The sequence below is a fragment of the Bos taurus genome, chromosome 22 (genome assembly GCF_002263795.3).
Source record: "Bos taurus isolate L1 Dominette 01449 registration number 42190680 breed Hereford chromosome 22, ARS-UCD2.0, whole genome shotgun sequence".
NCBI lineage: Eukaryota > Metazoa > Chordata > Mammalia > Artiodactyla > Bovidae > Bos > Bos taurus.
The window spans coordinates 51,294,229-51,319,777 of record NC_037349.1 but is presented as its reverse complement, the minus strand read 5'-3'; the positions used below and the strand labels follow the sequence as shown (position 1 = coordinate 51,319,777).

At 62.0% G+C, this 25,549-nt stretch overlaps 2 protein-coding genes across 3 annotated transcripts in view; both read right to left on the bottom strand.

Moving 5' to 3' along the window:
• Window positions 1–467: 467 nt before the first annotated feature.
• Window positions 468–1,971, bottom strand: UCN2 (urocortin 2). The gene has a single exon (XM_024983276.2). It carries the CDS (start codon window positions 1,048–1,050, stop codon window positions 712–714), a length of 339 nt encoding a protein of 112 aa, XP_024839044.1. The 5' UTR covers window positions 1,051–1,971; the 3' UTR covers window positions 468–711.
• Window positions 1,972–2,058: 87 nt separating this feature from the next.
• The window catches only part of COL7A1 (collagen type VII alpha 1 chain), a 30,300-nt gene continuing 6,809 nt past the window's right edge, over window positions 2,059–25,549 (bottom strand). The window contains exons 20-118 of one of the 2 annotated variants that reach the window (XM_002697051.7): window positions 25,354–25,476; window positions 24,844–24,990; window positions 24,454–24,588; window positions 24,222–24,368; window positions 24,003–24,139; window positions 23,593–23,719; window positions 23,361–23,507; window positions 23,101–23,273; window positions 22,967–23,002; window positions 22,856–22,882; window positions 22,717–22,761; window positions 22,580–22,642; window positions 22,113–22,184; window positions 21,982–22,017; window positions 21,804–21,839; window positions 21,552–21,623; window positions 21,378–21,455; window positions 21,128–21,154; window positions 20,992–21,045; window positions 20,787–20,849; window positions 20,632–20,691; window positions 20,501–20,536; window positions 20,087–20,122; window positions 19,972–20,007; window positions 19,586–19,630; window positions 19,470–19,505; window positions 19,317–19,349; window positions 18,971–19,003; window positions 18,752–18,805; window positions 18,618–18,677; window positions 18,486–18,521; window positions 18,308–18,388; window positions 18,174–18,209; window positions 17,936–17,980; window positions 17,683–17,754; window positions 17,401–17,445; window positions 17,126–17,152; window positions 16,922–16,951; window positions 16,713–16,793; window positions 16,602–16,637; window positions 16,483–16,518; window positions 16,308–16,388; window positions 16,044–16,079; window positions 15,579–15,641; window positions 15,449–15,493; window positions 14,811–14,846; window positions 14,702–14,737; window positions 14,495–14,590; window positions 14,348–14,383; window positions 14,226–14,261; window positions 14,070–14,117; window positions 13,713–13,748; window positions 13,462–13,584; window positions 13,177–13,377; window positions 13,044–13,079; window positions 12,910–12,963; window positions 12,674–12,742; window positions 12,555–12,599; window positions 12,377–12,439; window positions 12,184–12,228; window positions 11,845–11,880; window positions 11,683–11,718; window positions 11,503–11,547; window positions 11,260–11,292; window positions 11,120–11,182; window positions 10,991–11,026; window positions 10,831–10,911; window positions 10,629–10,697; window positions 10,451–10,486; window positions 10,331–10,372; window positions 10,133–10,177; window positions 9,993–10,037; window positions 9,394–9,429; window positions 9,251–9,310; window positions 9,002–9,109; window positions 8,751–8,822; window positions 8,616–8,651; window positions 8,216–8,275; window positions 8,049–8,093; window positions 7,786–7,821; window positions 7,638–7,673; window positions 7,481–7,537; window positions 7,283–7,354; window positions 6,694–6,765; window positions 6,429–6,464; window positions 6,085–6,165; window positions 5,783–5,836; window positions 5,644–5,697; window positions 5,507–5,569; window positions 5,012–5,074; window positions 4,809–4,925; window positions 4,548–4,625; window positions 4,406–4,459; window positions 4,186–4,234; window positions 3,507–3,539; window positions 3,272–3,358; window positions 2,991–3,080; window positions 2,702–2,899; window positions 2,059–2,392 (exon numbers count right to left, since the gene is read on the bottom strand). In XM_002697051.7, the coding sequence (XP_002697097.2) occupies window positions 2,376–2,392; window positions 2,702–2,899; window positions 2,991–3,080; window positions 3,272–3,358; window positions 3,507–3,539; window positions 4,186–4,234; window positions 4,406–4,459; window positions 4,548–4,625; window positions 4,809–4,925; window positions 5,012–5,074; window positions 5,507–5,569; window positions 5,644–5,697; window positions 5,783–5,836; window positions 6,085–6,165; window positions 6,429–6,464; window positions 6,694–6,765; window positions 7,283–7,354; window positions 7,481–7,537; window positions 7,638–7,673; window positions 7,786–7,821; window positions 8,049–8,093; window positions 8,216–8,275; window positions 8,616–8,651; window positions 8,751–8,822; window positions 9,002–9,109; window positions 9,251–9,310; window positions 9,394–9,429; window positions 9,993–10,037; window positions 10,133–10,177; window positions 10,331–10,372; window positions 10,451–10,486; window positions 10,629–10,697; window positions 10,831–10,911; window positions 10,991–11,026; window positions 11,120–11,182; window positions 11,260–11,292; window positions 11,503–11,547; window positions 11,683–11,718; window positions 11,845–11,880; window positions 12,184–12,228; window positions 12,377–12,439; window positions 12,555–12,599; window positions 12,674–12,742; window positions 12,910–12,963; window positions 13,044–13,079; window positions 13,177–13,377; window positions 13,462–13,584; window positions 13,713–13,748; window positions 14,070–14,117; window positions 14,226–14,261; window positions 14,348–14,383; window positions 14,495–14,590; window positions 14,702–14,737; window positions 14,811–14,846; window positions 15,449–15,493; window positions 15,579–15,641; window positions 16,044–16,079; window positions 16,308–16,388; window positions 16,483–16,518; window positions 16,602–16,637; window positions 16,713–16,793; window positions 16,922–16,951; window positions 17,126–17,152; window positions 17,401–17,445; window positions 17,683–17,754; window positions 17,936–17,980; window positions 18,174–18,209; window positions 18,308–18,388; window positions 18,486–18,521; window positions 18,618–18,677; window positions 18,752–18,805; window positions 18,971–19,003; window positions 19,317–19,349; window positions 19,470–19,505; window positions 19,586–19,630; window positions 19,972–20,007; window positions 20,087–20,122; window positions 20,501–20,536; window positions 20,632–20,691; window positions 20,787–20,849; window positions 20,992–21,045; window positions 21,128–21,154; window positions 21,378–21,455; window positions 21,552–21,623; window positions 21,804–21,839; window positions 21,982–22,017; window positions 22,113–22,184; window positions 22,580–22,642; window positions 22,717–22,761; window positions 22,856–22,882; window positions 22,967–23,002; window positions 23,101–23,273; window positions 23,361–23,507; window positions 23,593–23,719; window positions 24,003–24,139; window positions 24,222–24,368; window positions 24,454–24,588; window positions 24,844–24,990; window positions 25,354–25,476 (6,215 nt within the window). In that variant the 3' untranslated portion in view covers window positions 2,059–2,375. The remainder of the gene's footprint in view (window positions 2,393–2,701; window positions 2,900–2,990; window positions 3,081–3,271; window positions 3,359–3,506; window positions 3,540–4,185; window positions 4,235–4,405; window positions 4,460–4,547; window positions 4,626–4,808; window positions 4,926–5,011; window positions 5,075–5,506; window positions 5,570–5,643; window positions 5,698–5,782; window positions 5,837–6,084; window positions 6,166–6,428; window positions 6,465–6,693; window positions 6,766–7,282; window positions 7,355–7,480; window positions 7,538–7,637; window positions 7,674–7,785; window positions 7,822–8,048; window positions 8,094–8,215; window positions 8,276–8,615; window positions 8,652–8,750; window positions 8,823–9,001; window positions 9,110–9,250; window positions 9,311–9,393; window positions 9,430–9,992; window positions 10,038–10,132; window positions 10,178–10,330; window positions 10,373–10,450; window positions 10,487–10,628; window positions 10,698–10,830; window positions 10,912–10,990; window positions 11,027–11,119; window positions 11,183–11,259; window positions 11,293–11,502; window positions 11,548–11,682; window positions 11,719–11,844; window positions 11,881–12,183; window positions 12,229–12,376; window positions 12,440–12,554; window positions 12,600–12,673; window positions 12,743–12,909; window positions 12,964–13,043; window positions 13,080–13,176; window positions 13,378–13,461; window positions 13,585–13,712; window positions 13,749–14,069; window positions 14,118–14,225; window positions 14,262–14,347; window positions 14,384–14,494; window positions 14,591–14,701; window positions 14,738–14,810; window positions 14,847–15,448; window positions 15,494–15,578; window positions 15,642–16,043; window positions 16,080–16,307; window positions 16,389–16,482; window positions 16,519–16,601; window positions 16,638–16,712; window positions 16,794–16,921; window positions 16,952–17,125; window positions 17,153–17,400; window positions 17,446–17,682; window positions 17,755–17,935; window positions 17,981–18,173; window positions 18,210–18,307; window positions 18,389–18,485; window positions 18,522–18,617; window positions 18,678–18,751; window positions 18,806–18,970; window positions 19,004–19,316; window positions 19,350–19,469; window positions 19,506–19,585; window positions 19,631–19,971; window positions 20,008–20,086; window positions 20,123–20,500; window positions 20,537–20,631; window positions 20,692–20,786; window positions 20,850–20,991; window positions 21,046–21,127; window positions 21,155–21,377; window positions 21,456–21,551; window positions 21,624–21,803; window positions 21,840–21,981; window positions 22,018–22,112; window positions 22,185–22,579; window positions 22,643–22,716; window positions 22,762–22,855; window positions 22,883–22,966; window positions 23,003–23,100; window positions 23,274–23,360; window positions 23,508–23,592; window positions 23,720–24,002; window positions 24,140–24,221; window positions 24,369–24,453; window positions 24,589–24,843; window positions 24,991–25,353; window positions 25,477–25,549) is intronic. The other variant, XM_059880095.1, reaches the window with a different exon arrangement.

Here is a 25,549-nt window from a genome sequence, read left to right as displayed (position 1 = left end):
CGGGAGTTGGTGATGGACAGGGAGGCCTGGCGTGCTGCGATTCATGGGGTCGCAAAGAGTCGGACACGACTGAGCGACTGATCTGATCTGATCTGATGCGTATAAACACCTCCTCCCCCAACACACACACAAGACAAGGCTGCCACAGCCACAGACCTCGCACGTACGAGCGTCCATCTATGCCTGGAGATGCCCCCATCTGTCTGGGGTGGGTGCTGCCTGGGAACCTCCGCCAGCACCTGTCTGTGTGGTGACCTGTGGGGGCAGGGCAGACCTCTGTGTCTGGCCTTAGATGGGCGGTTCTCTCCGATGCAGCCGTGGTATCCTGTGTTGAGGTTCCTGTAAGTGGCATTACGGAGCCCCTGTATGATGGTGTCCGGAAGCTCTTGACTATGGGGCCTATCCATGACCAGACTCCATGTGGCAGTGACCATCCACGGTAGTGTCCAAGCTCTCCAGACATATACGGTAAGTCTGGGGGGCTCCTAGGAATGGCTAGAGTCCATTGGCAACCTGGCATGGCCATGTGCATGCTGTCCACATACACTGTGACTCTGTGAGGCACTTTGATATGACAGTGACTCCATGTGGCGGAGTCCAGATGCGCCATGTCCAGATGCGCCATGTCCGGATGTAGGTTCAGCTCCGCCGCTGCCCTGCCAGTCTCCTCCATCCAGGGTGGCTCCATCCTTTTGACAGCCTCCCTCAGGCTCAGCGGCGGCCGACCTGGGCCAGGATGCGGGCATTGGCAGCAGCCTGCTCCCTCACAGCCCTGGCCCGGGCCTGCTCCAGTAAGATCTGCAGGAGGCCAAGGGGGACGTCCAGCGAGAGGGTGATGCGGGGGCCAGGGTGGGGGTCAGGGCTGGGGCGACCCCAAGCAGCGGAGGGTGCCGTGGTGCTGCCTGAGGGGCTCTCCGAGGTCACGGGGCAGGCAGTGGCCTGGGGAAAGTTCTGAGGGAGGAGCTGGAAGCCTGGGGTGGGGGTTGCTGGGACAAGCAGGGTCCTGCCCAATGTCAGGACCATCAGCGTGAGCAGAGCCCACCTGGTCATCGTGTAGTCAGGCTGCAAGGAGAAAACAGGTTCAAGGCAGGGGCTCTGGTTAGCTGTGGCCCACGGACAGAGGCAGATGGCAGAAAGCAGATGGGGAAAGCAGAGAGAGAGAGAGCGGCCAGGCCAGGGGCAGAGGGACGGAAGCAGAGATGAAGGGACAAGGAGAGAGCCAGAGTGACACAGAGAAAACTGAGACAGAGCCAGGCAGAGAAGGGGTCGGAGGGATGGAAAGAGTGAGAAAGAGAATGGGACAGAGATGGACAAAGAGATGGAGTGACCCAGAGACAGAAAGCCACAGGTATATCTGGATATGGATGTATTTGAGAGAGACAGAGAGATGGCGGGGGGTTGGGGAGGAAGAACAAGAACAAGAAAGGGCAGGGAGAGGGAGAAAGAGATGGAGATGTATCAGAGGGGGATGGAGCAAAATAGAGGGAGAACGGAAGAAAAAGAGACAGTGTGATGGAAATACGGATGCAAAGAGAGACACAGAGTGACCCAAGGGGAGCCTGAGGTTTGCGCGAGAAAGCATGTTGCAGATCCAGGGCACAGAAAGGCAGGCAGGAATGGGGGTCCTTGAGACAAGGAAGCAATCAGAGGTCCCAGGGCACCTCAGACCCGAGACCTCCACTGACCCAAACCCCAGATCCACTCTACCCCAACGGTCCTGTCCATCCCCCGACCCCAGGCTCACCAGCAGCAGCCTCCTCTGGGGTGAGCTGTGCCAGGCAGTGCTCCTCTGCACCGGTCTGCTCCTCCACCCCCTTCGGGGCCCATTTATCTGGCTTGAGGCCGCCCCCCACCCATGATTCATCCTCTCCTGGGGGCAGTGAAGGCATACGCTCAGCCCCTACCCTGTCTTCTTTCTGGGGACAAGTTGGGGGCTGAGGGTCACAGGACAGTGACAGGCTGGACAGAGGGACTCTGTACCCACTCGGATAGCATGGCCCTCCCAGGGAAAACCTGCCCCCCTGACACCCACACCCCCCGCAAACAATCACAACAGGGGCCTTTTAAAACAGCAGCTTTAATGACCCCCCAGAATCAGCACCATGTCATCACTAGCGTGGGGCAAGGGGCGGGTTGGATTCAGTCACTTCCGCTCACTGCCCAAAGCCTCCCCAACACTGAGTCATCAGCCAGGGAGGCAGCAGCCACAATGGGGGTCTGTCCACTGAGGGGAAGGCGAGACCCGTGGAACAAGTCACTGAAATAACGGACACGCTCACGCACGCTCACGTGCAGACAGGCCTCTAGCACCAAGTGGGGGGGACGGCAGGGTCCAGCCGAGACACCGACTCCTCCAGGGGATGCTGGACTGGACCTCAGCTCCGGGCAGCACCTGGCAGGGCAGGCGGGGTTCAGCCGTCTAACGCAAGGGCCACAGAGGGCGGGGGAGCCGGGGGCACAGTGGGTGTGGGGGCTCTGCCCACAGAAAGGGGTCCTTACTCAGGTCTTTAAGGGAGGGAGCACTGAGGGGTACCGTACTGGGGACTCCACCCAGAGCCAGGCTTCTCTATCAGCTCTTTGGTCTGAGGCGGGGTCTGTCCCAGGTCCCCCAGTCTGGGGAGGGGGGGCAGCTTCTGACCCCGGATCCTGACTCTGGACATAATCTGGGCAGGCCCCTACTGGAATGGAGGTACGCTCGTACCTGTCCCTTGACTGTGGGCCGCCTGGGGCAGGCAGCGGTGCTCACAGGCCTCCCGGGTCCCAAAACGGTTGGCATTCCCTCCGCAGCCACCGTAGACGAAGGGGTGACAGGCCTTCGTGCCCCCCGCCCCAGCCCGATGATACCAGCGCAGGGTGTAGGCACTGCAGGAACCCTCGTCCAGTGGAAGCGAGCAGGGGTCTGGGGGTAACGGGGCGGGGCAGAGAGGTCAGCCGGGACGGGCTCGGCCTGCCCCTCCCCATGCCCCTGTGGGCCCAGCCCCCTTCCTCACCAACGTCATCCCAAGGAGCCGCGGGGTCCTGGTATTCCTCCATGGAATACTCAGAGTATTCATACTCATCGTCCTCGGGGGGCACCTGGCCTGCACGCACAGTAAGGGGGTGCTGTGAGCAGGGCCACTGCGGGGCCCGGTTCGTGCGGCCCAACCCTGGCCTCCCACGCGTGTTCCCTGCATGTGCTCCCTGTACACACGGCGTGGGCCGTGCATGCACGAGCGGCCCTATGCGTGTGTGCTCCCGCCCCACACGCCCCCCAGGCTGCAGCCATCCTCACCGTCCTCCTCTGCGTGGGACACGCGGAGCACGGGCACGGGGTGGAGCTGCGGGCCAGCGGTGTCTGCTGCGTAACTCGGGAGAGGCCCTGGAGCCGAGAGCAGGGGCCCGGGGCCCGGGGGTCAGCCTGGTGGCCGCCCTCACCAAGCCCCTGCTAAGACGACCCAGGCAATGGGCACAGCAGGGCCTGGCACGAGGCAAGCTCCGGGAGCAGAAAAGACCAGAAAACTACTCACGTGATCCAGATGCGATATACTGGCCCTGACAGGCTGGAGAGGGCAGAGAAGGGGCCAGGGAGAGAGACAATAACAGAGAACAGGAGACAGAGGCGGAAAGAGGCAGGGAGAGAGGCTCACGGGGGGCAGAGACATACGGAGGGGACGGAGAGAGTGACAGACGGCGGGGGAGAGGAAGGGAAGCAGACACAAGGAGAGAAAGAGACCAAGGGGGAGAAGTGGACCAAGGGCGAGAGAGAAGAGGGGAACAGGCCAGCCAAAGGTGAGAGAAGGAGAGAGGCAAAGGGTCAGGAGCCGGCAGGAATGGAGAAGGACAGGGAGAAGGCAGAGGAGGAAGGAGATGAGCTTCACTCTGATGCCCCCCAGGGCCGTCAGAGCCCCCGCCCTGTACCCCGGCGCCATATCTGGCTTGAGGAGCCGGCTCTGCTCACACCTCCTCCCCTCCACACACGGCCATCCTGGGCACAGAAGCACGTGTGTGCCCACCTCTGCCCGCGTCTCCACTTAGGGTAAGCATGTCTGTCCTGAAACACCCATACTTTGTGTATCCATCTGTCTCCACCCACCTCCCTGACTGCTTGCCCCCTGGACATTCTGGGGGTGCTGCCTGCCTCTGTCTAGGGGTGCGGGGATGCAGTGGGGATGGGACCCAGGAGACTCCAGGCTGGACCCCACTCACCGCAATGTTGACTCATCTCCTGACGCACAAGGCCCCGAATGTCATCCTCCTAGGAGCCCAAGACCACAAGGGTCATGAAGGAACCCATGGGTCACGGAAGGACAAAGGGTACGTGATGCAGGGATCGTGGAGGAACAGTGCAGAGTCAGGGCCCAGGGTCCAAGGGGTCGGGAGAAGGAGGCAGGGCACCACCCCGCCCCCCTGCCCCACACACACTCACCGTCAGCGCAGCTTCTCCCTTTTCACCACGGGGCCCCGCGGGGCCTGGTCGCCCCTGTGGGCGATACACAGGGCTGGGCTGTGACCTCTGACCTCACGGACCCCCCCAGCCTTTGACCCCAGGCCCAGGAATTCCCACTCACCTGCTCCCCTCTCTCTCCAGGAGTTCCAGGGGCCCCAGGGGCACCCACCACGCTCTCTCCAGGGGGACCTCGCTCACCCTGTCAGACACATGGACTGAGTGAGCAGGGTCAGAGGCAGTGGGGATCAGAAGTAGGACAATTTGGGACCGTAGTTTCAGAGGTTGGGGCAAGGATATTGGGGGAATGGATTGTAGAGTCAGAGGTCAGGGAGGTTGCAGAAGGATCAGTGAGGTTCAGGGGTCAGGAGTCGGGGCCTCTCACCTTCTGACCCTGAAGTCCTTCAGGGCCTTTGGGACCAATGCTGCCAGGTGGCCCGGGAGGACCACTAGAGCCATCACTGCCCCTGGGACCTGGGAAGCCCCCCACTCCTGGGGGTCCCTGGGGAGGGAGAGATCAGGGTCAGTGATGAGAGCTTCCAGAGACCCCAGGCCCCTCAGTTCGCCATGACCTCAGCCTCCACTTACCCGCTCCCCTTTCTCGCCCTGGTCACCCTTGGGTCCTGGCTGCCCATCGAAACCTCGGTCACCCTGGGAACAGAAAGAGGCACGAGAGTCCCTTTGCCTCAGCCTCCCCAATTCAGCCCCCATGAGCCCGCAGGCCCCATGGCCACCACCTCGAGTTCCTGTGGCCTACCAGCCAGAGACCCTGAGTCCACCATGATTCCCAGGACCCCACCCTACTGTGATGCCCCCTACCCTGGCCCCACCCATTTCCCCTTCACAGACGCTCCAACCTCCCCCTGACCTCGACCACCCTAACCCTCAGCCCTGAGGCATGTACTGCGCCGCCTCCTACCCCACAATCCCCACTGTGACCCCAACCCACCCTGAAACCTCAGGACCAACCCCACTCCACCCCACAGTATCCCAACCTTCCTTGACCCAAAACCTTCACGACCTTATCTTGCTGTCCCTGCCCAATCCTGAACCCCACTGTCCACTGTGGAGGGACCCCCTTACCTTGGGACCGATCAGGCCCTCCTTCCCAGGGGCCCCTGCCTGGCCTGGAACACCCGGCTCCCCCTGGAGGAGAGAAGACATTAGCCAATTCCTGGCCCACCCATCCGCTCCTCACTCTAGGGGTGCCCCACACTCACCAGCTCTCCTCTGCGTCCTGCCAGCCCTGGGCGGCCCGGGGGGCCGGCTTCTCCCTGCAGCGATCAGGTGGAAGGGTCAGCCTTAGGCCCCAGGCCCCGTAGACCCCACGTCCCCCCATATCCCTCATCACCCCTGTACCTTATCTCCCTTCTCTCCGTCGAGGCCACAGGCTCCCTTAATTCCCCGTTCACCCTGAAAGAAAAAAGAAGTAAGAAAGTGACCTCCTACATACCTCACCTATGACCCCTGACCCTGAAACCCCTCTCCAAACTGCCCTTAGGTACTCCAACCTCTGACCTTCCCACCTCTGACCTAACACCTCACGTTCAACCCTAGATACCACAGCATCTGACCCCAGATACCTGACCTCTGACCCTGGATACTTCACCCTCCAACATCAGGTCCTGATTATGGGGAAAAAAAGCCAGCCCCCTTCCCACCTTGAGGCCCCGGGGACCCATGAAGCCAACATCTCCTTTGTCTCCTCGGACACCAGGGACTCCGTCTTTTCCTGGGGATCCCTGTGGGAAAGGTGTTAATGAGGTCAGTGAGGGCTCAAAAGGAATCACTCTGGCTGTAACGGACAGGGAACACCACAGGGTAAGAATTGTCATGGGGGCCAGAGCCACTGGAAGGGCAGGGTTTTCCGCGGCGACGTGTGAGCCACCACAGGGGAGACTGTGAAGGTAGGATCCCTGGACAACAGGAGAGTGCTGGTTCACTATAAGGTCAAAGGTCACCACACAGGGCTGGGGTCCCTGGTGGGGTGGCAGGGGCACCTTACCGGTTCGCCGGGGATCCCTGCGGCACCAGGCTCGCCCTGTGGGGAACGCAGGTGGGAGAGGGCAGCCCTTCAGTGCCACTGTCCCCCGTGCTGGCCCATCTGCCACCCTCGGCGACTGCAGCCAGGGCCCGGTCTGCACACCAGCCCGTGTGAGTACGCGTGGGGCCAACAGTGAGGGAGGCGGGAACCCTCCAGTGCTCAGGGGACACCCCGGACAGGCGGGTGTGACCCATGGCTCCGGGTCAGTGCCTGGGATGGGACTTGCCTTGGGTCCCATGAGTCCGCGCGCTCCCAGCAGCCCGGCTGAGCCCTTGTCACCAGGCTCTCCCTTGGTGCCCTGCAGCAGTGACAGGAGAGGGCCACGATTAGGACCAGAGCAGGCTGCAGGCTCCCAGCAAGACCGGAACCTGCCAGTTGCTCGCACACAGGCCCCCAAGGCCCCTTCCCACCAGCCCACGCTCGTGGCTGGGACTGGAGACCCTGGCCATGGGGTGGCTCATTTCTCACGCCGGAACCCCTGATTCCTGCCACTCCTCTTACCACTGGGCCCCAGCCCTACCTGGAGTACCCCTAACACCCAAGGAGCCCCCTTCCTGTTCCCACAGGGCTCCTACAGGGGCCACAGTCCAGACTGCCCTCCAACCTCACATCCAGGCCCTGGAGCCCCTCCCACAGAGCCCCCATCCTCTCAGCCGCCCTATAGTTGCTACAGCTGACAGAACCCCTTCCCCTCAGACCCCCAGAAATCCCTTTTCCATCCTCTGCTTCTGTCCTCACAGACCCTCCCCGGGGCCCTCCAGCTTGCAGGACCCCCTTCCTCACCCTGTATAAACAGCCCAACCTCATCCCCATACCTTCTCTCCAGGTTCCCCGCTGTCTCCCCGAGGTCCTTTGTCACCATCTATTCCCCGAGGCCCTCGTTCACCCTGGGTCAGGGCCAGAAATCAGGGTCAAGGGCTACAAGTCCCTTACCCTCTGAGGGTTTGAGATCTCAGATCCCCGGGTCCACCCCGCACAGGAGCCCCCCGAACACACGGGCCAGACCCACTCACCGAGTCCCCCTTGGCACCCCGTGGCCCCGGAGGCCCCAAAATCACAGCTGAGTCGCCCTGAGTGGACAGGGGGAAGTCAGAGGAGTGAGGAGCACCCTGAACCCCCTGCCCTCCCCCGTGCCCCCTGAGCCCTGCCCTCTCCCGTGCCCACACTCACCTTGTCACCCTTCAGTCCTGAGGCACCAGCGTCACCCTGTCGGGTAGGAGAATGTGGGTCTCACTCCAGTAGTGAAGCCCCAGATCCTGAGTTATAAGACCCGTCCCCGCCCACACTCACACCAGGGGCCTCTGCTCCACATCCTTACCTTCTCCCCACGTTCTCCCCGGATGCCTGGGGGACCCTGCACGAGAGATGATAATGAGCTAAGGGAATCTGGGGGGACCAGTGGGCAGATGGCTCAGAGTGCAGGGGAGGACTGGAAGGCCCCGGGGAATGGGGGAGACAAGGGACCAGAGAGCAGATGTGGAGAAGCAGAGGGCAGCAGAGGCTGTGGAGACCCCCAAGGGCACAGAGGGCTCAGGCAGGGGACTGGGTCACGCCACTGCTCCTCTCCCCCAGGGGACCCACCGCAAGTCCTCGGGGTCCCTCCAGGCCGGGGCGGCCATCTTCACCCTGCATGGTGACATTAGATTCAGTGACTCAGTAAGTTGGAAATCAGAGGCGAGAGCCATGAGGAAGGGAGTCCCAGTGTGGCTCCCTGCAGTAGCCACGGCCGCAGGACAGGACATACTCACCCGGACACCGGGCTCCCCACGCTCGCCTCGGGCCCCAGGCAGCCCTGCTCCAGTGTCACCCTGGAGATCAACGGGACACCAGGGGTCAGTCAGGGCAACTGGTGGAGGGCAGAGAGTCACGGGAGGTGGGTGGGAGTTAGAGGGGATGACGGGTCAGTGGAGGCTGGAGGAGGGGACGAGTCAGCGGAGGCTGGAGTGGGGGACAGGTCAGCAGAGGCTGGAGGGGATGACAGGTCAGCGGAGGCTGGAGAGGGGGACAGGTCAGCGGAGGCTTGAGGGGGGGGACGGGTCAGCAGAGGCTGGAGAGGGGGGCGAGTCAGTGGAGGCTGAAGGGGAGGACGGGTCAGCGGAGGCTGGAGGCGGCGGTGCAGGAGAGGGCCAGCAGCATTGTCACATCTACCTTGTCTCCTTTGAGTCCAGGGACCCCAGGTACTCCCTGTGGGCAGCGAGATGAAGTCAGTCTGTGGCTCAGCCCCCAGCTAAGTCCCCAACACACAGCAATCAGAGACATGGGGCATTGGGGCGTTCCACTCACCGCTGACCCAGGTGGTCCAGGCGGCCCCAAGGGACCTGGGGCTCCCTCTCTCCCTGGGGCACCTGCCAGACCCTATGGTAAAAATGAGGCAAGAGAGAGGAAGGGAGATTGGGGAACCTTCCTCCCATGCTGTTCCCCCAAGAACAGGAGCCCCCTGGGCAGGGCTGGGTCCCCTCCTCTTCCTCACCCGCAACCAGATCCAGAGGTCCTGGGCCCAGCAAATCCCTACACGCAGCCCTTGGCCCCCTTACCCGCTCTCCACTGGGGCCCGGCTGCCCCAGCTCTCCTCGAGGGCCTGTCTGACCGGGGAACCCCACAATACCAGGAGGTCCGGGGGATCCGGGGGGCCCTGAGTCTCCCTGGAACAGAGATAGCAAAGGGAGGAATGGCCCTAGCAGGACCCCTTCCCAGGACTAGCCCCTGAAGACCCTCTTCCTCCCACCTCCAGGCCCCCCACCCCACCTTCTGCCCCCACCACTAGGCACAGGGTACAGTTTTACCTTTAGACCTGGAGGGCCAACTGGCCCAGGGGGCCCCTGGACCCCAACTCCTGGGTCACCCTTCAAGGCAAAGAGGAGTCAGATTAGGCTCAGGGTGTCTCGGGACGATGACCCCCATCGGGAATGCCTTAGGGCACGTATACCTTGTGACCTTTGGGTCCCGGAGCCCCCTTCTGACCCTGAGAGAAAACGAAGTAAGCAGCACTTGAGAGCGGGAACACGAACCCAGAGCTCAGGTATGGTCCCAAAACATTCCCAGGGGAGCTTGGAGGTGACCACAGGCATTTGGGACCAGGGATGTGAGTGCAGGTACATGGGAGTGTAGACAGAGGCGGGATCTCAGATGTGTCCCAGTCCAGGGAGCTTAGCAATGACCACAGATACGACCACAAACATGACCACGACATGAGCACAGACAGGAGCTCGGATATGGGAGCAGAGCCAGGGCGGGGGAAGGGGCAGCACCAATACATGACCAAGGAGGGGCCACAGAACTCCCACAGGCCCCGAGACCAGGAGAGGAGACCAGAGCACGCGTGCTCACAAGAGAGGGCCGGGAGACCTAGGAGGAGCACGTGCAAGCCAGGATATTCGACCCCCGTGTGCTCCGGGAGCAGGACCCCGAGTGCTGGAACGTTCGGCCAGGCTCAAGTTCAGAGGTGCCCAGCCCCGGGAATGTTCCCTCACGTGCACGACTACACTCCTCAACCTGGACTCGGACTCGCCCGGACCCCAGACTCACATCTTCGCCAGGGTCTCCAGGCTCCCCCGCACGGCCAGCTTCACCCTGCATAGACAGTGGGGTGAGGGTGAGGGTGTGTGGCCACCCAACCGTACCCCTCCCTGCCCAATGCTCAGACCCTGGGGCCAGGCCCACCTCACCTTCTCGCCCCGCGGCCCTGGCAGTCCTCGGTCACCCTTGGCTCCCTGCGGATACAAGGGTCAGGAGGACACATGGGTGTCAGGGTCCCAGACAGCAGAGACTCAAAGAAGGAGCAGGAGGCCAGGCCGGGTGGGGCGTATCATGGAACGTGAGGGTCACGGGGTGGGTGACCTGTGTGCTGGGGGTTCCACACTCACCGGCTCTCCCACCAGGTCTCCAGCAAGGGCTCCAGGGGCACCCTGATGAGAGAGAAAGGTCAGTGGGATTCCTCAGCCCTCACCCCCGCCCCCCCCGCCCAGGGCCTCCCCCACACTCACCTTCTCTCCCTTTGCTCCAGGGGGCCCGACCACAGCCTGCGGGGAATGCCTGGTGAGTCACCCCACTTCCTGCCACCTCCCCACCCCTACCCCGCTGTCCAGATGGGAGGGACAGACTAAGCCTGGGGGCTGGGCAGAGGAGCTGATGTGGAAGCTGGGGGTCAGGAGCAAAGATCACCTGTCCAGGGGTCCCCATGGGTCCCGGCTCTCCTTTAGGTCCGACAGGGCCTGGCAGACCTGGTGACCCCTATGGCAGAACAGCGGGCAGAGGTCAGTGCCTCTCCCTCCGCTACCCCTGCCTCCCAGCCCTTCTCTCCCTGCGGGCGCGTGGTTGCACAGCCCCCATTGCAGGCCCGCAGCGAGCTTCTCTGAACACACACCGGCACACCGGGGGCTCCTCTGTCTCCATCTTTCCCAGTGGCACCATCACGACCTGGCGCTCCCGGCTTTCCCGTCTCCCCCTGAGAGGGAAGAGCTCTGTCAGGGGCCTGCCCGCTGACTCCCGAGCCCCAGAGCCCGGCCCTGACCCCCAGGACTCACCACTTGTCCAGGCAAACCCGGTGCCCCTTGAGGACCCTGTGGGGAACAAGTCGGATGTGAGAGGGACATGGAGAGCAGGGGACCCAGAAGGGCAGGGACTTCGTGTGTCCCCACAGGGGCCTCACTCACCACCAGGCCTGAAGGGCCAGGGGGCCCGGGAAGTCCCACGGCTCCAGTAGGTCCAGGCAGGCCCTGGAGGAAGCGGGAGTTGAGGGCAGTGCCAACCCCGCCCAGCTCCCTGTGACTTCCCCATGGGCTGGGCCACTCACCCGTCCTGGTGGTCCTGTCTCTCCGGGCTCCCCCTGCCAAAAACACAGACACTGAATGAGCCGACAGATGGACCAGAGGCCCCTCAGCCCCAGTCCACAAGCGGAGCCCGCATGGACGGGGCACCTTGGTGCTCAGCGGGGCAGTGACGTCCCCGGAGGCTGGCAGACATTGTCCTGGTGCAGGCAGGCTGCTCTGAGTCCCTGCCTCCTTCCAGCCTCACACCCACACATGCCTATACTCACCTTTAGGCCAGAAGGTCCCTGGGGTCCCGCAGGGCCAGCAAGACCCTATAAAAAAATATCAAGGGCAGGAAACAGGGGTCCGAGTTGCACCTGGACTTACGGACTAACACAAGTTTTCCACCCGATGTGGGGACTGATGCCTGTCCCATGCCCACCAGGCAGTGCTTCCCCACCACTCACCGGGGCCCCGGGTGGTCCAGGGTCTCCATGGCCGCCCTGTGGGAGAGAGACAGAGCCAAATTGGGGGCAGGGAGTCAGTCCTACCCTTCCAGGGAAACTGAGGCAGGACTGCCCATTGTAGGGGGTGCCATTAAGAAGGGAGCAGGATTCTGGGGTACTCACCGCCGGGCCAGGGGTCCCCCGTGGACCTTGCAGACCCTGTATAGAGAAGGGAGCTGCTAAGCCTCAATCTGGCCTCCCGTGGGAGACCTTTGCCTGGAGGCCCCACCTCTGGACCCTCACCCCTCCCAGGTACAAGTCACCGCGTACCCATGAACTGCCCCTCATGGACAGTACACATGGGCCTGTGCACACACACAGCCATCAGACATGTGCGCTTGGACCTGGGCAACCAGGCACACCCCATCACTGGACACAGGTGACCTGCATGCAGGGCCAGCACACTGCAAAAGGGTGACTGTGCCCCAGAACTCGGCCCAGGCTGTTCCTGCTTCCACTCACCGGCTTCCCCTCGGGCCCAGCCACGCCGCGCTCTCCTGGCAGACCCTAGAGAGAACGTGTTTATGGCCACACCGTCTCGTCCCCCATCCCAGCTTCCCCTGAGACAGTCCCGGGCAGAGCAGACTCCAGCCCAGATGACACAAGTGAGAGCCGTGCACTTGCACGCACGTGGCGCTGTGGGGCAAGGACTCACCGGGCTGCCATTCGGACCCCTCTGTCCAGGCTCTCCCCGGTCGCCCTTGATGCCCGGCTCACCCTGCAAGCGGAGTGTCGGACCCTGAGCATCACTGCTGGGTGCCCACGCACACACCACCCCGGCACGCCCCCTGCGGAGGAGGGGAACAGCGTGGTGGGATGACAGGAGGTCTCACCCTGTCTCCTTTGGGGCCTCGGTCGCCATCACTGCCTGGATCCCCCTGTGGGAATGACATGTCACCCAGGCCCTGGTGCCACAGCAGGGGTGGCCCCCAGGCTGAGCCCGCACACGGACCTTAGCACCCTTGAATCCAGGGGGTCCTTGTTCTCTAGAGAGCCCAGAACCTGGCTCGTCCACGGCCACCTACAAGCACAGGATTACAGGGCAGAGCTGTGCTGTCACAGTGGCAGGAACAGGTCGTCCCAAAAGGTTGTGGGTTCCAAGTCACCGCACGGAGCTTCTGGGGCCCAAGCTCCCAGTGGCCTCTTGGTGACAGCAGTCACAGGCTTGGGCAGAGCTGGGGTGATCACCTTGGGGCCTGGGGGTCCGGGGGGTCCAGGGAGGCCAGGAAGGCCGTCTCTGCCCTGCAGAGAAGAAGGAAATGGGTGGCCATCCCAGCACAGCCTGCAGCCAGTCCCGCCCGGTGAAGCCCTGCCCAGCTCACCTGTTCTCCACGTTCTCCTTTCTCTCCCCGTTCTCCCTGAAAAGCAGATACCAAGGTGGGGGGTATGCCCATGGGGAGTCTGGCTCCCCCTGACCCCACTCCCCCGGCCACTCCCACCAGCCCCCAGGCTCACCCTCTCTCCGGGTCTTCCGGCCTCCCCCACACTCCCAGCTGGGCCAGGGAGCCCAGGGATACCAGGCTTCCCAGGCTCCCCGGCAAGGCCGGTAGGTCCAGGAAGGCCCCTCTCCCCCAGGGCCAGGCCAGGTGGCCCCTGAGGGCCGGGGTCTCCACGATCTCCCTTTGGTCCACGTTCTCCAGAAAAGCCGATGGGGCCCTGGAGGAGCAGAACAGTACATGCTGGTGGTCACCGACACCGTCCACAGAACAGCCCCTCCCCGCTTGAGGACCCAGCACACACCTCCTTGCCTGGGGGGCCCCGCTCGCCTGGGTCCCCCTTGGGGCCGCGACGCCGTTCAGGCGTGGGCAGGAAGCCACCAGAGCTTTCTTCCCAGGTCTCCACGATCTCCCTCAGGGCAGATGTCTGGGTGACATGCAGGGTCAGAAGAGGAAGGCCAAGGCTGCAGCCACCCATGCCCTGGCCAGCCCTGGGGGCATTACGTGTCCCGTGGGGCTCCCCGCGGCCCCTGTGTCCAGCCCCCATCAACCTACCTTGATGCCAATATTTTCCAGCAACCGCTCTGCATTCTGGGGACACAAACTGGATGAGGGGATGCCCACAGAAGAAAAGGCCCCACATTGCCCCCCAAAACAGCCTCTATACCCTCGTCCCCTGGCTTCCTGCCTAGAGGACCCTTTAGCCCTTGGCTGGGGTGACTGGAGGCCACTGGAAGCCCCTCCCTGGCATGTCCCATCACCCAGGTTCCCGTCCATGTAGCCCACAGGAATCCCAACAGGGCAGGGGCCCTAGCATATAGGACAGCACCTGTGGCTGCAAGCGGAAGGGGGCGGAGGCGGCCCACAGACATGCGTGGAACAGTCAAGGACCATGTCCCAGGCTTCACTCACCACCAGGCTCCCAGGCTCTCCTCTCAGGCCACGCTCTCCTGGGAGGCCCTGGAGACACCAAGAGGTAAGCTGCTGGACCCAGCCTGGGGTGCAGCATGTGGGTGCATGCGTGGGTGCTATGGCTACCGGGGCAAGTGAAAGAGGTGGGGGCCTCACCTGCTCCCCTCTGGGTCCAGTCTCCCCACGGTCACCCTGAGAAGAAGAACGACTGGTGGGAAAATGCCCCCACTCTGGGCAGCCCGCCCACCGTACCCCTCACCTAGCATCCGCACACTCACCTTGGGGCCTGAACTCCCCGGGACGCCAGGGAAGCCCTGAGATACGACAGAACACAAAGAGGTCATGGGGGATCACGGCCTCCAGGGGTGGCAACCTAAGGCCCCCGTCGATTGCTCCCAAGTCCTGGAACTACCCCAGATACTCACCTGCCCGGGAGGGCCGACCTGCCCTGGGAGGCCCGGGGGGCCCTGGAGTCCAGGGCTACCAGGAGCTCCACGCTCACCCTTGGGGCCGTCACGACCCTGTGGACAATGCAGCCAGCATCAGGACCCTGAGACCCCAGGAGGGAGTGGGGTCACGTATCACAGGGCCAGGGTCAGGGGTCAGAGATTGCAGAAGACGCCAACACTCACTTCTCTCCCAGGGGCGCCTGAATCTCCCTTCTCTCCCTAAGGAAGACAAGGCTGCTTCAGACCCGGCCCCAGTCTGAGCCAGAGCAGAATCCACGCGAGGGCAACTCACCTTCCTCCCGTCTTCTCCAGGGTCCCCGGGTTCTCCCTGCAGGCAGAGGACGCACATCAGATCCAACAGAGTTAGGAACTGTCCGTGTGTCTCGCTGTCTGTTGGCAAATCCTGTGTGTACCTCGCTCCGTGTGGCCATATGTATACGAGTGAGTGTGGATGCAAATGCATATGTCGGGATGTCGCCACGTGTATCGCCCCTCAGAGCCTTGGTGGTGGGTCCACACCCCCACAGAGGTCCACGTGCAGCCTGGGGCCTGTCACAGCACGCATCCGAGTGTGGCTGTGTGGTCTGTGTGTCTGTGTCCTCAGTGCCCCTGAAACGGGGCCTCACACCTGTGTGCCTGCACCTCTCCATCTGTGTCTGTGCCCTTCGCCTGTGCCCGTGGCCATGGTTATTTTAGCCTGAGTTGGTCCATCCGGGCACAGGTTGGCATGTCCACCTAACCGTGTCTGTGAGGCTGCCTCTGTGTGTGCGTGGACATGTGTTTCCAGACGTGTCTGTGTGTGTGGGTTAGGTACACGGGTGTCACTGCACATCAGCCTGTATCTACGTGTGTGCCCCTTGTGTGTCGAACGTCTGGGCTGTGTCCAGGTGCTAGCATTTTTTGGAGGTTTCCCTGTGTCTAGACACTCACGTTTTTCCCATTCAGGCCAGGCTTGCCATCCTCGCCCGGCTTTCCCTGTGGGAAGAGATCATTGGTCAGAAGTCAGGGTTGGGGTGAGGGCAGGAAGGAGGCAAAAGGCTACCATGAAAGTGGGACTCACCGGTGCTCCAGGGGGACCAGCAGGGCCAGGGGGGCCCTGTTCTCCTCGAAGGCCCGGAAGTCCCTGGAAAAAGTCTTTGCTAGGATTGAGAGGGTCGCTGAGATATCCCCTGGGGCACATCCATGGACTTGGAGGACCCCACTAGAAACCTCCTCCAGGGTGGAGATCCCCCCCAGAATTGGGAGGTACCATTGAGGTCCCAAGGCTGAGACTCAATAGGGTAGGGTGTCCTCTGCTGAAACTCCCAAGGGAAGAAGCCTCAGGTTTGGGGGGTCCTACTATAGGCCCCAAGGCAGAGAAGACTGGAAAGCAGAACTCTGCTCAAACCTGCCTGCCAGGGGACCGGGACCCTACCAAGGACAGGACTGGACCAACGCCCCTACTGCCAGTAACTATGACAACCAGGCTACAGTTTATGCTGGACCCCTGAGCTGCCCTCCATCCTAACATCCCCCCCTTACTTACGTCTCTCCCTGGGTCTCCGGCCTTGCCCATGGCACCCTGAAGAGAGACTCAAGTCAGGGAGTCTGCAGTGGTCATGGGGTCAGGGGCACTGTCCTCTGACAGGGCCACTAGTTCCTGTGAACCCCCTAGCCAGGTGGGGTACTAGGAGACACAGATAACCTAGCTGGCCCCAGAGCTCATCAAGACCCACAAGGCTCCGGAGACTGGGGCCATACGAAGGGACTAGGGAAGAGGCACAGCCACGCAGTGACCGCCACAACTCACATTCGGCCCAGGGGGACCAGAGGCTCCCGGTTTCCCATCCAGCCCACTGCGGCCATCCAGGCCAGGAGGGCCCCGGTCGCCCTGGGGAAAACAGAGTGAGTAGTAAGAGGCCTCGGAGGATGAGATGGATCTGAGAGCCCAGGCTCATAGTCGGAAACCCTCCACACCCTCTCACCTTTTCTCCTGCTGGGCCTCGAACACCTGGGTCCCCCTGAAGGGAACAAGGTCACAAGGTCAGTGAGAGGAGAGGGCAAGAGGGACACTTAGGCTGATGGTACCAAGTGCATCACTCACCTGTGGGCCTGGAGGCCCCCGAAGTCCACTGACGCCCTGAGGGCGGGAGAGGAAGAAATCAGAGCAGGGTTTCCCAGGCCCACGCGACCCCTTGGGACCAGCCACACTCACCCTCTCCCCAGAAGCTCCAGGGGGGCCAGGGTCGCCCTTGGGTCCTCGTGGACCCTCCTGTCCTCGGTCCCCAGGCTCTCCCTGTGGCAGAGACGAGCGTGTTGAGGGAACAGCACTGGGGCCACAGGCGCGCCTGGGGCAGAACCAGTCATGGGGGCGCTGAAATGCCTCGCCACGCTACAGCCTCACTCCACCCCAGAGCCTGGTACCTTCTCTCCGGCTCCAAGTCCCACGTCCACCTGTGGGGGAATGGCCAGTGAGAAGAACAGTCCAACTAGGGGAAGAGGAGCGGGTGAGGACCAGTGAAGACATCCAGGGGCAGTGGGGAAAGTGGGAGTCAGTGAAAGGGATGTGTGGGGCCAGTAGGGGCAGGTGGGGGAGATGACAGAGGATCAGACCGAGTCAGTTCTTACCAGCCGTCCAGGGGCTCCTGGGGGACCCTAGGGAAGGAAATAACTGTAGTCAACAGGAACTCTGGGGCCCCACGGGGTAGCTCAGATTTGCCCCAAGCTCACCTCTGCTTCCAAATTCCCTGCACCTCAATGCCAAGCCCCAGAAGCCAGATCAGGCCTGGGGATGACCACCAGGGCTCCTGATCTTGATCTCCAGGCCCTTAGCGGAGGTGCTCCCCAGACAGAGCACCGCAACCCTCCATCCCCTCTGTGCCCGCAACACCAGCACTACTCACTGGCTCCCCACGGTCACCCTTGGGTCCAGACGGTCCAGGGCTCCCCTGCAGAGGCAGAGGGTCAGGGTCAGTGAGGAGGGGCGGCAGTCTGGGGGGCTTTGGAAACACCCGAGGGACTCATGGGGATCCTTGTGGCCTTTGAGGGTTGTGATGAGGGGTCACAGGAAATCACTGTGAGGGTTGGGCATTGCAGGGTTGGGGTGGCAGGGTCAGAGGCTGGGAGCTGGATGGTTGGAGATGGAAGCTGAGGTTAGAGTTCAGGGGTCAGAGGTCATGACTCACATTTCGTCCTTCCTCTCCAGGATCTCCCTGGTCTCCCTTCTCACCCACAGGCCCCCGAGCTCCAGGCGCTCCCTGAGAAGAATAGCTGGTGTGAGACGGACCCTCCCCATCCCAGGATTTTGCAGATCACCCCATGACCTCCATACTGCCCCGGGTTCTCCATTACCCCGAAACCATGTCAGAGTTTCCCATCCCCTTTGTTCCCGCCTCCTCTAATGCAGATCCCCCCTTACGTCTCCCTGCAAAGCCTCACCCGAAGGCCACGCTCGCCAGCTTTTCCAGGCAAACCTGGGTCACCCTGGTGGTGGAGAGAAGCCCGTATCAAACAGATGAGTTAGGCTCAAACTAACTCAGAGAGGGGCGGCCAAACGGGCCTGGGTACTGACTGGACAGGAGGCAGGAGGATGGATGGGATAACCTGGTGGAGCCCACCCCCCAGGATTCCCACTCAAGGACAAAGGATCAGAAACCACAGTGGGAAGGAGTCTCACCGGGGGACCGTCATCGCCCTTCTCTCCAACTTCACCCTGTGAGACATGAGGGTCAGTCCTGATCCCCAACTCCCACGGGTGCCAGCATACTCTACTCCACACCCCCCAGCACTCCCCCAGTCCAGTCCTCTCACGTCTCGTCCTCGGGGGCCGACGGGTCCTGGGGAACCGGGCCGCCCAGGGTCTCCCTTCTCTCCAGGGGGTCCTGAGTCGCCCTGCAAAGGAGGACAGAATGACGCTGCACGTATAGCCAGACCTTGAGGGGAGGGGACCCCAGAAACCTTGATGGTACCTGAGGTCACAGGCACTCACCGGGGGTCCTGCTCTGCCAGTGAGGCCAATGGGACCCTGCAGGGCATGGGGAGGAGGGACAGGACTTAGTTGGGGCTCCCAGGCACCATCCCATCTCTTTCTGTCACATTCCCCTTCCCCACATTTACGCACTCGGCCTCCAGGGTCTCCCTTGGGGCCAGGGTCTCCAGGAAGAGCCAAGCCAGGTGAGCCCTGTGGAAGGAAGGATCAGAAGTCAGGGGACACAACTGTCACCTGCCCGACCCCCTAACACTTCCCACACTTACCTGTTCCCCTTTGAATCCGGTAGCTCCTTTGGGCCCGGGGGGGCCCATATCTCCCTGGAGGTGACAAAGACGATCAGCCTCAGCCCTAGGCTCCATGAGCCCCACTACCCAACAATCATGCCACAACTGTCATGACCTCCAGGGGCCCTGCTTGAGGCGTGCCCTGTGACCTTGATCTCAACCCTGTAACAGCTGCCCTTCACGTCTCGCCAGACATACCTTCTCTCCTTTAGCTCCAGCACCCCCAGGTCCCTGAAAACAAACAGGACAGACATGGCTTGGCCAAGGGATCATAGTACGACAGCCCTGATTGGGGTTGGGGGTATATATGAAACCGGAAGTCTCTGCCCAGAGGTTACAGAGTCACCACTGGGAGCAGGGCAGGGGTTACACGGGGCTCATGGCCTGTATGATGGTCATGGGGGTCACAGCATCACAGCCAGGAGTTGGAAGGTTTGTTACAGCATCAGTCACAGAGCTCTGAGCCCACAGTGCTGGTTTCCCGGTGGGTTACAGTGCTCAAGGGGCTGTGCTGTGATCAGAGACCCACCCTCCCTGCACTCACCACTGCAGGGTCTCCAGGCCGACCAGGCTCCCCCTGTGGACAGAGGATAGCAACAGGGCTAGGTCAGGGACCCACATGGGAACTCAAAGGCCCAGGGTCCCACCTGCCACAATCCCTAGTATAGGGGGGACTGACTCCCAGCCCATGACCCACCTTCTCTCCTCGGCGGCCGGTCGGTCCTGGTGGCCCCTGCACATGGAGAAAGCGTGAGCCCAGGATGGGGAGGAACACATAAAGCCCCACTCCTGGGCCCACAGTCACAGACTTACTTCAGGACCCTCGGGCCCAGGTCGTCCAGCAACTCCTGGCAGCCCCTGGGGAAGAGAAGCAGAAATGCTGACCCAGGTGGGGCAGGTGAGAGTAGAGGGATGATGGCAGAGAAGGGCTGGAGGTTCAGGACGGGGGTCCCAGAAGATCAGGATTGAGGTCAGCAGGAAGACAGAAACCAGGTCAGTGGAAGTCAAGGTCAGTTCAGCAGGGTCAGAGATATAAAAGCAGGTCCCTGAGGTTGAGGGTTAGAGCCTGCAGCAACAGAGATTAGAAGTCATGTGAGGAGTGGTGGAAGGTCAGGGGCAATGGAGGTCAAGGGCAAGAAGCCAGAACCAGGAGGGGTAGGGAGCCAAGGTCAGCTGGCACGGGGGGTCAGTAGGCTCACCTGTGGTCCCACTGGGCCAGGCGATCCACGTTCACCCTGATGGAACAGAATGGGTCAGAACCAAGTCTGCCCCAGACCCTGCAGGGCCCTGAGAGACCCCCCAGGGTGCACTGACCTTCTCTCCAGCGGCCCCTGTTAGTCCTCGGTCGCCCTGAGGAGAGAGACAGGAAAAGGGCCTTCACTGCTGAAGCCCAGATGAGGTGTCTCAGGCTCCAGTCATCCACCCCTGAAACGCAACCTCTGACCTGGAGAGAACACTCACCTCCGTCCTCTGCATCCCCTAATCCTGCAGGGGTCCCAGCGTGTCACCCCTCATACCTGACCTCCCCACAGGGCACGTTTTTTGTTTTTTCTTTTAAGTAATTTGGGTCTTTATTTAATTTGTTACAATATTGCTTCCCTTATTTTATGATCTCTTTTTTTGGCCATGGAGCATGTGAGGTCTTGGCTCCCTGATCAAAGCTGCACCCGCTGTATTGGAAGCTCGGAGTTTTAACCACTGGGCCCCCAGGGAAGTCCTGGCACTTACTTTGGGGCCAGCATCTCCAGGAAGTCCCCGAAGGCCCTGAAAGGGGTTCAGAGATTTGGGTTTGGTAATAAGGATGGAGTAGAGGGTTGATGGCTGAGGCTGAGGGCTGGGGCCTTGCCCACCACACTCACCCGCTCACCCGGAATTCCGGGTTGTCCTGGGAGGCCCGGGGCTCCATCTTCACAGTCACCCTGAAGGAGGAACAGATGGTAAAAGAGCCTGCTCCCTGCACTCGGACGCCTCCCTCTACCCGAGAACTGTGACACCAACAGGTAGCGTCTCCCACCTTTTCTCCTTTCTCTCCAGGGGGGCCAACTGAGCCTTGGGGTCCGGGGCTTCCAGGAAGACCCTAGGAGGAAGTGAGGAAAAACTGAGAGCCACAAACTGGCCCAGCACTGCCCTCCCACTGCCTCAGCAGAGCCCTTGGCTCCTCTATCCACACCTCAAGCGTGGCCCCCAGGGTCCCCAGCAGAGCCTCAGAGCTCCCTCACCGGCAGCCCAGGCTCGCCCAGAGCAGCAGTGCCGTCACCTGGTCCAGGGGGGCCCTGGGAAGGAACAGCAGGTCGGAGGATGGCCAGGGGCAATCAGGTTCCATGCCACCCCCAGCCTAACGTGCCCCTTGCTTACCTGCTCCCCACGATCGCCTTTCTCACCCTGGAAGAGAGATAATGACCCATGACCACACCTCTGCTTCCCAAGATCCCAGGAGGAATGGGCGTCTTGTGGTCAAAGTGGGTTACAAAGGTCACGGAGGACCTGAGGAGTCACGGGCGGGGGGTGGCCAAGAGGGCCTATGGGCTCAGAGTGACCAGTAGGGGTAGTGTGGGCTCAAATGAGGTCACCAGGTCACTGGGTCACATGGTGGTCATGCTGTCACCTTCACAGCTGTTCCAGGAAATCCCGGGGGACCCCGGGGTCCCGGGTCCCCCAACGGCCCACGAGATCCAGGGGGACCCTGATGGAAGAGACAAGGTATAAAGCACAATCCCATAGACCCCCATTCTCTCCCACCCCCCGTAGGTTCCCCCCACCACCATGCTCTAGAACTTACTGGAGGTCCAGGGTCCCCTTTCTGCCCAGGAAGCCCTGGGCCCTCGCCTCCAATGACTTGTCCAGGCTCTCCCTGCAGGATAGAGAACAGCAGGCAGGATTCAGGGTATGGGAACCCTGAGGTGGGAGAAGCCCCAGAGGTCCCCAGCTATTCCTCATGATGCCTTAGGCCCTGCACAGTGTCAGGCTGGGGGGCAACTCTGCTCCCCCCGGGACATCCAGCTTGGTTCCCTCCCCTCCGTCCTTCACCTACCGGCTCCCCCTTTGGGCCTCGAGGTCCTCGCTCTCCCTGAGGGCAAAAGAGCAAAGGGTGATGTCTGATCTCAGCGCGTTTCAGTTTGGGCCCCCACAGGCCAATCCCACTCCACCACCCCGGGTCCCCACACCGCAGAAAGAGCTCTGGGAAAACGCCAAGAGGGAGAAAAACTTACTGGTTCTCCACGAGGGCCGGCCCACCCTGGGGAGCCCTATAAACAGAAGCCAGAGTCAGAACAGTCAGACCACCTCACCCACTCAAGCAAAGCATCCCATCATGTGAACTGAGAGGGCAAGGCTTACTCACCTTCGGACCAGGGGCTCCAGGAGTCCCAGGGCGGCCAGGGCTGCCTGGAGGCCCATCTGCCCCAGGGAAGCCCTAAGGAGACAAAGAGGTCAGAGCAGGAAGGGACCCTCCCTCAGTGCCCCTGGTTCACTGGAGGGGTGCTGACTGACTGTTCTTCACCTGGACCCCTCACCCTACAGGCTCAAGTGCTGTTGGGGATGGAGCCGTGGGGCCAAGATGCTGCCCCTGAGCTGAAGGGAGCCAAACCCCAGGCACAGGGGCAGTGATGAGGCCAGGGCCTTCCGTGCCTTGAGGACTTCGAACTTCCACCCAGGCTCTCCGGTGCCCTCGAAACCCCACTGGCCCCCTCCACTTCAGACCCTTCCCCAAAGTCTCTGCCGCAGTCTATCACATTCACTTAGGCTTCCAGAAATACTCTGAAGCTTCGAGGATTGTCTTAGGGGAACCTCAGTGGTCTCTACACTCACCCTCTCGCCCTTCGCAGAAGCACTTCCAGGAGGTCCCTGGGGGCCAGGAGCACCAATCCTGCCCTGCGAGGAGAGAGCAGGTGAGGGGACACTTCGCTACTCGGGGTGTTAGACGACAGGCGTGGGGAGGCACTCACCGGGAGGCCGGGGGGGCCAGGAGGCCCGGCTTGTCCTTTCAGGCCCTAGGAAAGGTGATCAGTGAGTCCTCTGCTGCTGGCCTCCCCTGCCCCACTGGGCCCCCCAACCCATTCTCTACCCCCCATCGGAGCCACTCACCATCTGTCCGGGTTCCCCCTTCTGGCCCTGGGGAAAGACAAGTCGAGTGAGGGTCAGAGTGGCTTGCCCCAAGAGTGGCCCTCACTCACACTCTCAACCCTGGACACTCACCTTTGGACAATGCACTGAGCAAGGCTCTGGCTGTGGCTGTGGATACAGGGTCTCCTTGAGGTCAGGCAGTTCAACCCAGAGCCCTCAGACCCATTCTTCTCCACCACCTAGTCCCCCAGATGCCCCTTCCAAACCTGCGTGGTCAAGGCTGTCTGACACAGGGCTGCTGCCAGACTACTGACGGCCCGCTCCAAGCTCAGACCATCATCCACAGCGAAGAAGGTCTGGGAAGGGTCCATGCCAGGCACCAAGCGACGCAGCTGCTCTGGGTCAGCTCCCGCCAGCCCCAGCATCATCACTCTGAGCCCTAAGGAGTGGTCCAGCAGCCTGCATGATGACCCTGCCGGGGCCAAGGCTGCTCCCAGGTCCCATTCCCACCAGCCCTGGTCCTCACCAGCAGCCTGGGCCTCACGGATAGAGTTGAAGATGTCACCTCTCAAGGGCTCATCCACCAGGAGAACCATCACCCCCGGCACATGCCGGCGGCGTCCAGGCGCATCTGGTGCCAGCAGGTATCTGTGGGCTGTAACCACGGCTGTGCCTGGGAGAAAGGACATGTCAGAACCCAGGGGCACCGAGCTCCCCAAGGGAGAGCCCCAAGAGTCCATGTCCATTGGAGTCCTTACCCAGGTTGTTCCCACTTGGGTCCGTGTAGGGGATGTTGCGGATCTTCTGCAGGATGACGCCAAGGTCATGGGAGCTGTTCAGCGACAACAGTGGGGAGGGCCGGTGACTGTAGGACAGGAGGCCGACCTAGGGTGGGCAGACACGGAGCCTGGAGAGGATGACCCAGCAGGGAGAGGGGACACAGAGCCTGGGGGGCGGGTGGGACACAGAGCCCAACATGTGTAAGTAAACCTGCGCTATGGGGCGCTCAGCGGTGATGGCAGGATGTGGAGTCGACCAGCTAGTGAGGTGACCTGGAGCCTGCGGAAGGGCTGGGAGAAAACCTGGACCGCTGGCAGGGCAGGGAAATGGTGTCGGGGCCAGGGGTGGGCAGAGACAGGCCGGAATCCGGCTGCCTCTGGGGCCAAACCTGGACGGCCTGTGGCCCGAGAGGCCCGAGTGCAGACACCAGGTGCTCCAGGGCTCGCTTCACAGCCTCCGAGCGATGAGCATTGTCTCGAGTGGCGTGCACCAGGAACACCACATCCATCAGGCCGCGGGGACACGCTGCAGGAAAGGGGGCTGAGTTTCTGAGGAGCCCGGCCCATCCAGCTGTTCTGGTGGGCCCCTTCTGCGGTGCCCACCCTACCTGGGCTCTGTGTGATAGAGGCTTCAGGACCGCGTACACCGTCCCGGACAGGAGTTAGGGAGAAGAGGTAGGAGATGCCCAGCTCTAGGCCTGTCACCCGCTGGGAACTTGAGGTCCCCGGAAGTGTCTGTGAGGCCCCAGGCAGTTCTGCGGAGGACAGAACTCAGTTAAACAGGATGCCTTCCATGGAGCCCCCACTGCCAACCTGCCCCAACCCAGGCCTCCCCTTCACCTTGGCCAGGGCCTCTGAGAGGCCGCCAGGATAGGATGTAGCTGGATACCCCAGACACTGGGGTCCAGGCCAGAGTCACTGAGTCGACTGACGTGTCCACCACACGCAGTTGAGTGCTTGGGACACGAGGTGACTCTGGAGGAGGAATCAAAGACCAGGGATCAGAGTCTATGTCCTGAGAACCCAGAGAGATCTAAGGAGACCCTGGGGCAGATTCAGCTTGGTGAGGGAAGTGTCACCGGAAGTCATGCTGGGATCACCCCAGGTTAAGAATGGTAGAGGGGGCTACAGGAATCACTCAGAGTCATGGGGTGCAGGAAGTCAGGGTAGGTCATCAGGTGCAGGAAGTCGGGGTAGAGGTGTAGGTCATCAGTAGAGGTAGGAGCACACCAGTGTATGCAGTCACTTCCGAGGGGGGCCCTTCTCCAGCCGTCCCCAAGACGCTCAGCCATATGCGGTAGTGGGTCGCTGGCTCCAGCCCATCCAGGTCATAGCTGCTGACTTCCGGCCCCAGGACTCGGGACTGTTCCTGGCCACCTGGGGCAGGCGTGAGAGTGGAGGTTGGAGGCATGTAGGAGGATGCTACATGCTGGCATTAATGGGCATGTCCACCTCACTGACCCTCGTTTACCTTACTGACCATGACCCCCGCCAGCCTCACTGACTGACTCTGCAATTGGGGTCTACCTCCTGACTGTGATCCTCATTCTCGCTGACTCTGCTGAATGACCCTCACTGATCCCACACACCCAAGTGACTGATGCCAGGTATCTTCAGCAATCCCGCAGACCCCCCCACTGACAATCCGTGCCCGCTCTCACGGATTTCACGGACCCCACTCCCAGCCCCTCCCCCACTGATCCCTAACTCCGCCACCCCCCCACCGGGGGTAACTCTCACCCTCAGGTCGCCAACGCAGACGGAAGCCGCGTGCACCAGGCACCGGCTGCCAGTGCAGCCTCAGTGAGTGCTCCCCTCGCTGCTCCACGCGAAGTGTCTCCAGGGCTGGAGGAGCCTCCGGAGCTAGAGGAAAATAAAGCACGCCCATCAGGGAGGCTCCGCCCCACCCCGATCTGTGCCAATCCCAGGCCAACCC